The 14619-nt window shown below is 33.5% G+C and overlaps 1 protein-coding gene across 1 annotated transcript in view; it reads left to right on the forward strand.

Moving 5' to 3' along the window:
- BRWD3 (bromodomain and WD repeat domain containing 3) overlaps window positions 1-14619 on the forward strand; it is a 186644-nt gene that overhangs the window by 85431 nt on the left and 86594 nt on the right. Inside the window, exons 13-17 of the mRNA XM_039221266.1 lie at window positions 2058-2162; window positions 3351-3504; window positions 8078-8212; window positions 9220-9348; window positions 10266-10491. Coding sequence (XP_039077197.1) covers window positions 2058-2162; window positions 3351-3504; window positions 8078-8212; window positions 9220-9348; window positions 10266-10491 — 749 coding nt within the window. The remainder of the gene's footprint in view (window positions 1-2057; window positions 2163-3350; window positions 3505-8077; window positions 8213-9219; window positions 9349-10265; window positions 10492-14619) is intronic.

The following is a 14619-nucleotide window of genomic DNA, read 5'->3' on the forward strand; positions in this document are numbered from 1 at the left end:
CATATTTTCTGTGTCTGAAACTCAGAAATTATATACAGGTATTTGTACATACTCTCAAATGTTTAATCTCAAAAATATTATTATCTTTTGCCCTAGTCTAAAAATTGACCTAGAATAGATTTAAAAATGTAAGTACTTAACATAAATTTGTATCCATATATTTCTATAAAAACTTTATGTGGGTGACCATGTTTTATTTTTATTTTTAATTTTTTGACCATGTTTTATTTTTAACTATTTTTCAGACAGTGGGTGATTACTATGATGAATTTGTTCATCTTTATTAAATACAAGAGTAAAATAATGATGGTCCACATAGAGTGAAGTTTATATTAGGAATGAAAAAAACCTTCAAATAATTTTTTGAGGTTGGTTTATTGCACTATACTGAGTTATACAGTTGAAGGTTTGTACGGCTATGATTCTTTCATGCTACAGGAACCTGAAGTTTCTAATTCTTTGTCTTTTCCTTAAAGGACAAACATTATTTTAACTTTATTAGTTATGTGGACAATAAACAAAAGATGTCCAGTTTTTTTTACTAAAAATTAAAGATACAGTTTAGAATAAAAGTAACATTTTTTTTTCTTTTCACAATGACAGGATAATGAAGAATGTTAGAACCCAGTATTGCCAGGGGTTTAGGGACAATGGGCACTCAGTCTCCCACAACTTTTGATGAGATTGTAAATTGTTAAAAAATTTTTTCAGGAAAGTAATTTGTCAAAAACTGAAAAATTATTCCTACCATTTGATTCAGCAAAGATACGTATAGGATTGTACAAAGATGTGTATAGAGATATTCATTACAAGATTATTTATAATGGTGAAGAATGGAAATAGTATAAATATCATTAGGGGACTGATTTAGTTTAACTGACACATCCATATAGTTGAACACTTATTAAAAGTGATGGTAGTTTATATTTGTAAACCTAGAAATATATTTATGAAATAACACTTAAGTTGGGGAAAATATTATAAAACATTACATAGAGTACAATTCTGTTTACTGTAGGGGGAAATATATAAGTGTTTATGTATGCCTTTAATAAAGTCTGGAAGAATAGAAAGGAAAGTATGAACAGTGATAGAGTTATGGGTGAAGTGAATGTATTTTTATAAGTTTTATTGAGATTTAATGCACATAACATAATTTCAGTGGTTTTTTAGTGTATTCACTGGGTTATGTAATCTTCACCACCATGAATTTTAGAACATTTTTAGCACCCCAAAAAGAATTCCCATACCTTTTAGTTATCTTTCCCCAGTCTCTTTACACCTGCACCTTTAACTCTGGACAAACATTAATCCACTTTTTATTTTTAAAAATTTGCCTATTCTGGAAATTTTATATAAATTGAATTATATAATAAGTGGTCTTTTGTGACTGACTTCTTTGACATAGTGTAAGGTTTTCAGGATTCAACCATGTTGCAGCATGTATCATTATTTCATTTATTTTTATTGCTGAATACTGTATGATTGTATGGATACCACAGTTTGTTTATCCCTTTATTAGTTGATGGACATTTGGGTTGTTAACCACTGTTTGGCTTATGATGAATAATGCCATGGATACTCATGTACAAGTTGTTTTTAAATTTATTTTTAATGTTTTATTTATATCTGAGAGAGAGAGCGTGAACAGGGGAGGGTCAGAGAGAGGGAGGTACAGAATCTGAAACAGGCTCCAGGCTCTGAGCTGGCAGTCAGCACAGAGCCTGATATGGGGCTCAAACCCACAAACTGTGAGACCATGACCTGAGCCGAACTCGGACACTTAACCAACTGAGCCACCCAGGCATCCCTCATGTACAAGTTTTTATGTGAACTTATGTTTCATTTCTCTTGGATTTTTACTTGGGAGTAGAATTGTTGAGTTATATGGTGACTGTGTTTGTCATTTTGAGAAACTGCCAAATTGTTTTCCAAAGTGTATCATTTTCATTTCTCCTAGGAGTGTATGGGGATGAATGTATTACTTTCATAATTAGAAAAATGTGATTTCTATTTTGGAAGAACATAAGAAGGGTATTTTAACTGTTTCTTTGCAGTTTAAGATTTGTTAGTGGAAGTAGAGATGGAACAGCAAGAATTTGGCAATATCAACAACAAGAATGGAAGAGTATAGTGCTAGATATGGCTACTAAAATGACTGGGTAAGATTGGATGTTACATATTTCAGTAGTTCTTATATGGTTATAGTATATTTTATATTATTGAATTATATTTAATAATGAAAATATCTTTTTAGGTTAGTAAATAGTTTGGAGTTAACTGATGGACCTGAAGTTTGCATCTGTATTTAGTCTCTAAGTAAATTGCCTTTTGCTGTTGAGTGACAGACTGAATGATAGGAACATTGCTGAGTCATTCAAAATTCTGGTCCCTTGTGACCCAAAGATCTCTGCTCTACTAATGCCCAGAATTATTTTCTACCTTAGTTTTCTATAGGTAATTTTTTATATCTATCTATACTACTTTCTATTTTGAGGGTTGTCCCTATTAAATGTCATCATAAGTTTAACTGTCTTACTGAGGATATCTTTATAATGTTTCATATTGTTAGCATTCCTACTCAACAGTATAAATGCATTTAATCAGCATTCTGTTTCATCATCTTCCCTGTTGATTGGAAGATACATAATTACCTCTTGAGAATATTACAGTTTCTATATCATATGGTCCTGAAATTAATTATCTTCCTATTAATAATTATATAGAACTGACATTGTAGTCATAGTTAACTATTCATGTCATATTCAGTTAAATCAAAAGTTAATAAATTTCTTGCTGCTTTTAAAGCCTGTTAGTTTCAAATATTTATTATTTAAGTGAATAAAGTGTCCATTGTATTTTTAAATTTATTTTCTGGCTGGCAACATGACTGGATATTTTATTTTTCAAGGAATTTGTAGATTTCTTGTTTCACTTTTTTTTCTCCTTGTGTAACTATTTTTTTTCTCATTTTCGGTCTTTTTTCCTCCCTAAAATAAGCTATGGATATTGCCCTATTTAGGTACTTTTATTATTTTATTTTGTAAGTACTTAAAAGTAATTTTAGTTTAGGATTTTTATCCAGAACTTTGCAAGCTCCTGGAGAGATTTTTTTAAATTTTTATTTATTTGTTTATTTATTTATTTATTTATTTATTTATTTTTGTATTGTCAATACATTTTTTACTTAATAATTCACCATACAACTAGAATGCTTTAAGAGATTAATCATTTCTATTTAATTTTATATATGTAATTTCTTTCGAGATTTTTTTTTTACAATTTGCTATTTTAGATGTACCTTTGTTAATAATTTACAGAGTATGAATATTGCAAATTATTTTACTTAGGAATAATTTGCCATCTGGAGAAGACAAGATCACTAAACTTAAGGTGACTATGGTAGCCTGGGATCGCTATGACACCACAGTTATTACTGCAGTGAACAATTTCCTTTTGAAAGTATGGAATTCTGTCACAGGGCAACTTCTTCATACTTTATCTGTAAGTATTCTTGGAATAATTAAAATGATCAAAAAAGGGCATTAATCTAGAAGATAGGAAATTTAAGTTTTAATTTATGTGCTATGACTTAACTATCCCTCAGAGAAGCAATTATTTGAGTCATCTCTGCAAAATAGGGATGGCACATTGTATAGCTGCTAAAAGTAGATATAGAAACTTTTCAAGATCCTTTCGAGGTCTTATATTTATTTATTTATTTTGTTAAATGGAGTCAAGGATATGTAAGTCATTTTGTTTTGAGTATGAGTTGGGATTTTTGTTATTACTGTTTGAGGGGTAGAGCCTACTTTATTTTGACAATGGTATCCTTTATATTTTACCTTCAGGGTTTAGTTTATGCAAGAAGTAGAGGTAAGAGAAAGAAGTAGGAAGGAAAAGGTGGCTTTGCCTCTTTTAAAAATTGTACTTGTTGTTGTAAAAGATTGCAATATTTGTGACATGAAAAGTTGGTAGGATTGATAGCAGAAATCACATTGGTGGTCTTGTTGGTTTATCATGTATACTTCAGGTTAAATGCCACTTAAAAGCTTTTTTCCTATCTGCTTCCATTATCAGTTCATAAATACTTTAAGGACAAAGGCCAAGTGATTGCCATCTGATGTACAAATAGTAAGTGATAGGGACTAGAATCTAATTCTCATGACACAGTTCACTTTGTAGTATACCATGGTATCATCTTTATTTGACTCCTCTGTGAGATAATCTTACCTAAAATAAGATAATATTATAATAATATTATATATCTGAGGTTTCTAAAGATTTTGTTTAATTTGGGGAGGATTTCCATATACCTCCCAATTCTCTTTCCTAAATAAAACCCTAACACTGGGTTAGTGGAGTTTTAGATTTTTTTTTTTATCTGTTTAACCAATTCTTTACCCCCTTTTGCTTTCCCCTATTCACTGATTAAAAGTTTCTGTTAATATGTGTAGAAAAATCTATAGTGTTTGATTGATTATTAATGTTTGTCTATGCAGCATGCTCCAATGGAAATATAACATGAGCCACATATGTAATATTAATTGTTCTAGTAGCTACAACAGAAAAAATAAAGCATAACAGGCGAAATAAATTTTAATAACATTTTATTTAACCTAGTAGATCCAAAATAGCATTTCAACATGTAATTAATATAAAAATTATTAATTAAATATTTTACATTTAAAAAATACTAAATCTTTGGGGGCTCCTGGGTGGCTCCATCAGTTAGGACTCTGACTCTTGATTTTGGCTCAGGTCATGATCTAATGGTCATGAGATCAACCCCACGTTGGGCTCTTCACTGAGTGTGAAGCCTGCTGGGGATTCCCTCTCTCTTTCCCCCTCTCTGCCTCTCTCTCTCTCTCAAAATAAATAAATAAACATCAAAAAAATACTAAATCTTTGAAATCCAGTGTTTTAGTTTACACTTACACAACATCTCAATTTGGACTAGTCATATTTTAAATGCTTAAATAGCCACATGTGGCTAGTGGCTATAGTATTAGATAGCACAAGTCCATATCTCTAAAAATCACAATTTCAAAGTTCATATTATAGCCACTAGTTTTATAAATCTGTGTAAAAATCCTTTCTTAATAAGTACCTTAATTTAGAGTTCTGTTCTAATGGTACTCTTCCCATGGACTGACTCATGGGTCATCTGTCTTAAGTGAATTGTACTGAAAAAATTTTAGAATGGATTATTTTTTGTCCTTTTAACAATCAAATCTACTTGGTTTTGATATTTATATTTTATTTTTTTTTGATATTTATATTTTCTGTGTTAAAAATTTATCAGGTCTTAGTGTGTGGTGTAAAATTCTTCCATTCAGCAAATACTGAACGTCTACTGTGTGGCAGTAACTGAGTTAGAGATTAGGAATAAATAGGAAATGAAAGAATCCCTGTCATCCTAGGATTTGTAGCCTATTAAGAAAAAAATGAAAACAAAAACAAAAAAAATTAAATAAATGTTCAGAAAGAAAAGTACAAAATACAGTGCAAGTTTCTAATAGGGTGACTAAACCTGGTCTAGGAGGGTCAGAGAAAGCTTCTTGCTTTTGGTTAAGATTTTGGTTAAGATTTGAAAGATAGGTAGAAATTACCCAGATCTCAGCCTAAATGTCACCTCCTTCACAAGGCTTTCCCTGATCAAACAATCTAGAGTAGCCTTCCAGTCTTTGTCTTATTCTATCACCTTTATTTTCATCATAGCATTTATCACTACCTGATATTTACTTATTATATTTTCTTGTTTGTTTATTTTCTGTCTCAATATAGTACGGTATCAATAAATATTTGGTAAATTACATATGTGAGGAAGCTGGGAGGTCCTTACAGGCAGAGGGAAAAGCACATTAAAGGTCTTGAGGTAGAAGGGGGTTGAAAGAAAGCCAATGTTTGGCTAGAGCACAGAGAGCAGAAAGAGTATCACCAGATAGGACTGGAGAAATGGACAGGGGCAGACCATTTAAGGTCATGGGATCTATCCTAGAACAATAGGAAACAATTTAAAGGTTTAACAGCTAAGGAATGACATGTGAATTTTGCTTTTGAAAAATGCCTGTAGGGGCATCTGGGTGGCTCAGTTCGTTAAGTGTCCAACTTCGAGTCAGGTCATGATCTCATGGTTCATGGGTTCGAGCCCCATGTTGGGCTCTATGCTGACAGCCAGCTCAGAGCCTGGAGCCTGTTTCAGATTCTGTGTCTCCCTCTCTCTGACCCTCCCCTGCTCATGCTGTCTCTCTCTTTCTCTCTCTCTCAGAAATAAATAAAACGTTTTTAAAAATGCCTTTATAATTCTGGCAACAGAATAGAGACTAGATTGTAATGAAGATAAGAGTGACTCTGGGTAGACTTTAGGATGGGCCATGATAATTTGGATTTGTGTGGCAGTGGTGGAAATAGAAGTGTGCCTTAAGACACATGATACATCTTAAGACATTACTGAATTTAATTAAGTTTGTTCCCTGTGATCCAGTGACTATGTCCTATCCTAAGGCATGTGACCAACAAATAAAATCTCCTGTTTAAAAGCCTCACTTTCCCAGTGTACACTGAAATTGTTTTAACATTATCATTTGAGTTTAACAAAGTAATTTTATTGTTTACTTGTTAGGGACCTTAGAAAGTTTTTGTTATATCAAGGTGATTATTTAGCATATAACAAAGAAGTAATATTTTAGTCATCACTGGGAAATTTTAGTAAACTTTCAGTTGTTGCAATATTTATTGTAATGGGATTTTTACCTACATATTTTGAGCCAGTATGCATTTATTTTATGGTAATTTCTATTTTTATCCACAATGGCAATATGGTAGGATGCTCTATTATTCCATTTTTTGTAAAATGCTTTGGAATAAAATACATATTTTAGGGTCACAAGATATGATTTCTAAAAGTTTCTGATGTGTAATATGCTTATGTGTTTCTAAGTGAAATTCAACTTCAGGATGTCATGCATGCTTTTCTAAAACTTAGAGCCTGTTGTTAATCATGTATTCTTAACAATGATCTGAATCAAATATTGGCAAACGATTTCTTTAAGAGGCCAGATAGGAAGTATTTTAGGCTTTGCAGGCCACATATGGTCTCTGTTGCATATTCTTTGGAGTTTTTTGCAGCCTTTTAAACATGTAAAAACCGGGGCACCTGGGTGGCTCAGTAGGTTGAGCGTCCAACTTTGACTCAGGTCATGACCTCACAGTTCATGGGTTCAAGCCCCACGTCGCGCTCTGTGCTGAGAGCTAGCTCAGAGCCTGGAGCCTGTTTTGGATTCTGTGTCTCCCTCTCTCTCTGACCCTTCCCTGCTCATGCTGTCTCTCTCTCTCTCTCTCTCTCTCAGAAACAAATAAAACATTAAAAAAAATGTATAAACCATTCTTATCTCACAGGCTGTGTGTACAAAAATATCTAGGGGTTAGTTTTGGCTAGCAGGCTACAGTTCCAGACTCTTGATCAAAGGTCTTATATATCAATATTCATTGGTAAAGGAAACATATAGAGAGCATTGGTTTTCAAACCTTTTTTTTTTAAAGCAGTAAACCCATTTTTCAGATAGCATATTAAATGAAACCTCCAGCTATAAAGTAGATAAAGGGCAGAGTCTCTATGCTTTTTTGTTTGAATGTATCATGGGGCCTTCCAAAATACAATTTGAATACTAGAGATAGAATGCTGGATGAAGAACAATGAAGGTTTGTCTGTTATCTGTGTGGCAGAATTGGGTGTTAATGAAAAATTCTGTTTGTCTCATTTTCTGTTGGTCTTTTAAATAGCAGAGTCATAGAAATATGAATTCTGCTTCAGGGGCCTGGTTAATGAGCTGTAACTGTTTTTGGACTACATTTTAAACACCTTTCTGCATCTTCTATTGAATACTTTTTGAAATCAACACTTAAACATATAAGGAACTCTAATTGAACCATTTCTTGCAGTGCCCATGTAGTAAATGCTGTGGTGTGCATAAATTCATCTGAACCAGATTGATAGCACACTCCAGAGAACTTTAGGCCGAATAAACTAGATACTTGGTGTTGCTTTTCACGTTTAATATTGATTTTATCACAGGGACATGATGATGAAGTATTTGTTTTGGAAGCACATCCATTTGATCAAAGGATTATACTCTCAGCGGGTCACGATGGGAACATTTTTATTTGGGACCTTGACCGGGGGACCAAAATTCGGAATTATTTTAACATGGTAAGGAAAATCTGTGCTTAATTCATATTAAAACAGACATGTCTTATATGCCAGCTTGGTAATTAAAATATACTTAGTGCCAGGGAACCTCTTGTCATCTCTGTTTAAAAGTAACCTAGAGGATGTCTCAAGACCTGAGAGTAAGGCTAATTGAGAATTAAACCTTTCAGAGTGACTCTGTTATCATGGCATTAGTGTTTTCCAAATTCTTGTGCTCAGCTCTAAACTCTAGAAACTCAAATGTAACAATAAGCTTTTGGAGCTAACCCTAACCATAATCACCAAAGTTTAATATTTAAACAATAATCCTAATATATATATCATAACAGTGACTGTATTGTATCTCTCTCTGATAAACTCTATATGGCTTAGTTAGTAATCAGGAAGTTGTTTGGCAAACGTGGAATTGGAGGTTTAGTTACTCTTAAGATATATTTCATACAAACCCTGGAAAAATCTGATGAGCTATCTCTTTTCCCAGTAGAATACCCTTCTACGGTAATGGGAGTACTCATATTCCCCATATTTAGTGTTCTCTGAAGAATAGTTCTCAGTAAACATTGCTACATTGTCAACTTTTGAGCTCCTTTTTATAGGCTTTGTATGGTTCTAGACTGTTAATATCCTCTGTCTTTTGTTAGTAAAGTTTATTTGTATGCTTTAATTTTAAGAAGGTTATTTTAAGGCTTACTTGAATTACAATTTAAGTGTGAAGATATTATCTTGATTTTGCTGAGATAGCATTTTTGTCATTTTGGTTGTGTCTAGTCACTAATTCAGTACTTCATAAGATATGAAATGGCTAGTAATGTTTGGTGCCATTTTAATTCTTCCTAATGTTATTCAGAGCTCTACTGTTTCAATAGGGTTCTGGCTGCAGAAGCCAGGGAGTGCATTGGAATGTTGGTGCATTACAGAATCCAAGATATTAAGAAGCAGAATCTATTTCCTACTTATTTGAAAAAGCATGTCTTAAAATGACTAAAAGTGACTCCTCTAATTTTCAGATTGAAGGCCAAGGCCATGGTGCAGTGTTTGATTGTAAATTTTCACCAGATGGAAACCATTTTGCCTGCACAGATTCTCATGGGCATTTGCTCCTTTTTGGTTTTGGATGCAGTAGATACTATGAAAAGGTTAGTCTATTTAATTTTTGTTATAGGCTATAATTTTGGATTGTGTCATTCATAAATTTTATTTGGAGTCTTCCAGTTAATAAGGGTCATTGTGTGTCAACAGATATAAAATAACCAAGTCACTTTTCTTCGTAACATTTTTCATCACTACCAAAACATAAGGCTTGACAGTTTGAATCACTATAAAGATATAGGGTGATGTAGATACAAAAATTCATTAGGAAATCCTTTTGCTTAGTACATATTCTCTGTACTGCCCTTCAGGTGTAATGGGAAAACAAACTTACCAGATTGCATCCTCTACTACCTATCATAAAATGGAAACAAATAGCTGGTGACCAAGTGTTAATATTCTTGCTTGGCCACTTTACCTATTATCCATCTTGTTAAAATAATTTGGAAGCTTACTTAATTGGTTCTTTATATTTTATTAGTTGTGAATTTGGAATAGATTATAGATTCTTGGAGTTGGACGAGAACTCAGAATCATTGATTTTAACTCAATACATGTATCACTTTTGAGTGTTCTTGATGCATTTGGTATTTACCTGCTTTGCCACTTATATCGTACTTCATCTATCCATATTTGAAAAAAAATATTAAAAATAATTACAAAGGTTTGTATGATATTTACAACTTAAGTAAAAATACCTAACTTTATCTACTATGTTACTGCTCTCCTTCTTTGTATGCTAATTGGAGAGATATGATATAGGGCCAGAAAGTAATACAGATTATAGGATTTTGTGAAGAAAAATAGGATTACAATTTAGGTGATTCAATTCTGCCTGAAGGAAACATATAGCAATAGAAGGCTGTAAGGGAATGCAAAAAGTGTCTGGTTTGAAAAATGCATGTTCTCTAGGAATGAAAATTAATTCCTTGTGCATGTTAAATACTTAAAACCTGTGATAAAGATTCCAGATCAGATGTTCTTCCACACGGATTATCGACCCCTTATCCGTGATGCCAATAACTATGTACTGGATGAACAAACCCAACAAGCTCCTCACCTCATGCCTCCCCCGTTCTTGGTGGATGTTGATGGCAATCCACATCCTACAAAATTTCAAAGACTAGTACCAGGACGGGAAAATTGTAAAGACGAACAACTTATACCACAGCTGGGATATGTGGCTAATGGTATGTCATACCCAAAATTAAATTTAAAATATTTTGCAAAATGTTATACTTCCTGCTCTTCTTTCTATGATATGTACTTCCTGCTAAACTCTATAGTAGGTTAGAATGTATTTTACCTAATACTTCTATTAATTTTCATTTGGACATTACTTTTTTTAAGTTTTATTTTTTACTTATTTTGAGAGAGAGAGAAATGTGGGAGTGGCAGAGAGAGGGAGAGGGAGAATACCAAGCAGTCCCTGCATCATCAGCACAAAGCCTGATGTGGGGCTCGAACTAATGAACCATGAGATCATGACCTGAGCTGATATTTAACCTGCTGAGCCACCCAGATGCCCCACTTGTATAGTACTTTTGACCTTAACAGAGTACTTTTACATTTTTATGTCACTTGAACACAGATAAATGGATTAGGACAACAAGCTTATACTCAAGCAGAGAATGTATTGATTTGTTTCCTTAGGACGCTGAACATATATATGATCCTGTTGCTTATGGTTTTGACCCCTAGTTATGATTAAATGTACTAACTTTAGTCTTTCAAGCTTTTCTCATTGGTGAAATTCCACTGCTCATGTTTTGGTATTTTAATTTGACAGTTCATAATTAATGGAACTAAGTCTAGGAAATTTCAAAAACCAAAAACTCATGGCCATTTACTCATTCTCTTGTGTGAAATGCAAAGAATTATTTAGTGTTTAACAGTCTTGGAGGATTTTGAGGAAGCAGTGATGAGCATAACACATGATGTAAAGATAGTAGAATAAGACACTGAAATAATGCTGTGCCCTGTCAAAGCAACTTTTCTTTTTTTAATTCCAGTATATTAACATACAGTATTATATTCATTTCAGGCTTACAAAACAGTGATACAACAATTCTATATATCACACAGTGCTCATCATAAGTGCACACCTTGATCTCTATCACCTATTTCACCCATTCCTCTACCTGCCTCCCCTCTGATAACCATCAGTTTCTTCTCTATAGTTAAAGAGTTTGTTTACTGGCTTGTCTGCCTGTCTCTCTCTTTTTCCTTTGCTCCGTGGTTTGATTCTTAAATTCCACATATGAATGAAATAATATGGCATTTATTGTCTCTGATTGAATTATTTCAGTTAACATTATACTCTCTAGCTCCATCTATGTCATTGCATATGGCAAGATTTCATCCTTTTTTTAAGAGCATATTTATACCTTAAATTTTCTCTTGTTTTTTTTTTTTCCAAGTTTATTTATTTATTTTGAGGTGGGGGAAAGAGAGAGGGAAGAGAGAGAATCCCAAGCAGGCTCCATACTGTCAGCACAGACCCCAATGTGGAGTTCAAACTCACAAACTGTGAGATCATTACCTGAGCCAAAAATCAAGAGTCAGACACTTAACCAACTGAGCACACAGGTGCCCCAAGATTTCATTCTTTTTATGGCTGAATAATATTCTGTATTGTGTGCGTGTGTGTGTGCGCGTGCACACACGCATGTGCACACCATAACTTCTTTATCCATTCATCTATCAGTGGACACTTGTGCTGCTTCAATAATTTGGCTATTGTAGATAATGCTGCTACAAAAATAGGAGTACATGTATCCTTTTGAATTGGTGTTTTTGTGTTTTTTTGGGTAAATACCCAGTAGTGCGTTTACTTAGATCTTAGAGTAGCTCTATTTTTAACTTTTTGAAGAACTTCCATACTGTTTTTCACAGTGGCTGCACCATTTTATATTCCCACCAACAATGCAAGAGGGTTCATTTTCTCCACATCCTCTCCAACATTTGGCATTTCTTGTGTTTTTTATTTTAGCCACTCTGATGGGAGTGAAGTAATATCTCATTGTAGTTTGGATTTTCATTTCCCTGATGATGAATGATGTTGAACATCTTTTCATGTGTTTTTTGGCCACCTGGATGTCTTCTTGGAGAAAAGTCTGTTAATTTCTTTAGCACATATATTAATTGGATTATTTGGTTTTGGGGTGTTGATTTTTGTAAGTTCTTTATATATTTTAGATACTGACTCTTTATTTTGATATATCCTTGGCACATATCTTTTCCCATGCAGTAGGATACCTTTTAGTTTTGTTGATTGTTTTCCTTTGCTGTGCAGAAGTTTTTATTTTGATGCAGTCCTAACAGTTTACTTTGGGTTTTATTTCCCTTGCCTTAGGAGACATATCTACAAAATGTTGCTACGGCTCATGTCAGGGAAACTATCGCCTGTGCTCTCTTCTAGGATTTTAATAGTTTCCTGTCTCACATTTAGGTCTTTAATCCCTTTGAATTTTATTTTTGCCATTGGTTTAAGAAAGTGGTCTGATTTCATTCTTCTGCATGGTGCTGTCCAGTTTTCCCAAAACCGTTTGGTGAGGAGACTGTCTTTTCTCATTGGATAGTCTTTCCTGCCTTTTCAAAGATTAAATGCTATATAATTCTGGGTTAATTTCTGGGTTTTCAATTCAATTCCATTGATCTCTGTGTGTCTATTTTGGTGCCAGTACCGTACTGTTTTGAATACTACAGCTTTGTAATACAATTTGAAGTCTGGAATTGTGATACTTCCTCTTTTATTTTCTTTTTCAAAATTGCTTTGATATTTTGGGGTCTTTTGTGGTTCCATATAAATTTTAGGATTTTTTGCTGTAGTTGTGTGTAAAATGCTATTGGCATTTTTGATAGGGACTGAATTAAATGTATAGATTGCTTTGGATCATATAGACATTTAAAATATTTGTTCTTCTAATTTATATTCATGGATGTCTTTCCATTTCTTTGTGTCATCTTCAATTTCTGTCTTCAGTGTTTTATGATTTTTAGAGTATAGGTCTTTCACTTTTTGGTTATTAGGTTTATTCCTAGGTAACATTATTTTTGGTATAATTTTAAGTATGATTGTTTTCTTAAAATCTCTTTCTGCTACATCATTATTATATAGAATATCATGTCCTCTGCAAATAATGAACATTTAACTTCTTTCTTGCCAATTTGCATGCCCTTTATTATTTTTATTCAATTTCTGTGGCTAGGATTCTAGTACCATAGTCAGTAAAAGTGGTGAGAATGGACATCTTTGTCTAGTTCCTGACCTTAAGGGGAAAGCTCTCAGTTTTTCTCCATTCATTGAGTATGATGTTCACTGTGTTTTTCATATATTGTTTTTAGGTTGAAGTAAGTTCCCTCTAAACCTGCTTAGTTGAGGGCTTTTATCATGAATGGCTGTTGTACTTTGTCAGGTGCTTTTTCTGCATCTATTGAAATGATCATATGGTTTTTATTCTTTCTCTTATTGATGTGATATATCACATTGCTTAGTTTGTAAATATTTAACCAACCTTGTATACTGGGAATAAATCCTACTTAATCATGGTGAATTATTTTTTTAATGTATTGTTGGATTGTTTGCTAGTATTTTGAGGATTTTTGCATCTACATTTATCAAACCATACTGGGGTTTCTTCTCAAAAGGAAATCGGGGCTTCACCACACCAATGTTCTGAACTACATTGGGGGATCAGTTGAGAGGAGACCAAAGGAGCCTTTCACCTGAGACTTGAGAATGGCAGCCACGCTATTCTCTCTTAACTGGCTGACAGGTGCCCATTATTTGGTTTGAGAGTTTTCTTTAGGATAAAAAGAAAAGAGGAGGTCCCAGCTGCTCTTTACTTATGGTTAGAAGATATTGATATCCTGGGATAATCCCCCGAAGAAATGTTGCTGGACTTTTTACCACAACACGCAGTATTTATTGTTTTGCTGTGTTGAAGAATGAAGAAGTGGACACAAAATGAGCAGCAGGCAAAAGTTTATTAGAGTATAAGATTAGAAAGTAAGAATAGTAGGAAACCTCTGTTTATAGAGAGGGGACAATTGAAAGTGAATGCCCCACATTTTTCATTTCTGACTGATTCGTTTTTAACTTTTTTATCTCTGTGGTAAGGGCTTCCCTGAAGTCTTCTTTTCTCAAGTCCAGGGAGTATCGTCATGGTTATTGCTTTAAATTCTCTATCAGGCACATTACTTATATCTATTTTGCTTAGATCTCTGGCCATGATGTTATCGTGTTTCGTTTAGGATGAATTCCTCCATCTTGGCATTTTGCCTAGTCTCTGTCTTCTTTTGTGTGCTAGAAAAGC

Source organism: Hyaena hyaena, unplaced genomic scaffold, assembly GCF_003009895.1.
Source record: "Hyaena hyaena isolate Hyena2069 unplaced genomic scaffold, ASM300989v1 scaffold_982, whole genome shotgun sequence".
NCBI classification, from domain to species: domain Eukaryota; kingdom Metazoa; phylum Chordata; class Mammalia; order Carnivora; family Hyaenidae; genus Hyaena; species Hyaena hyaena.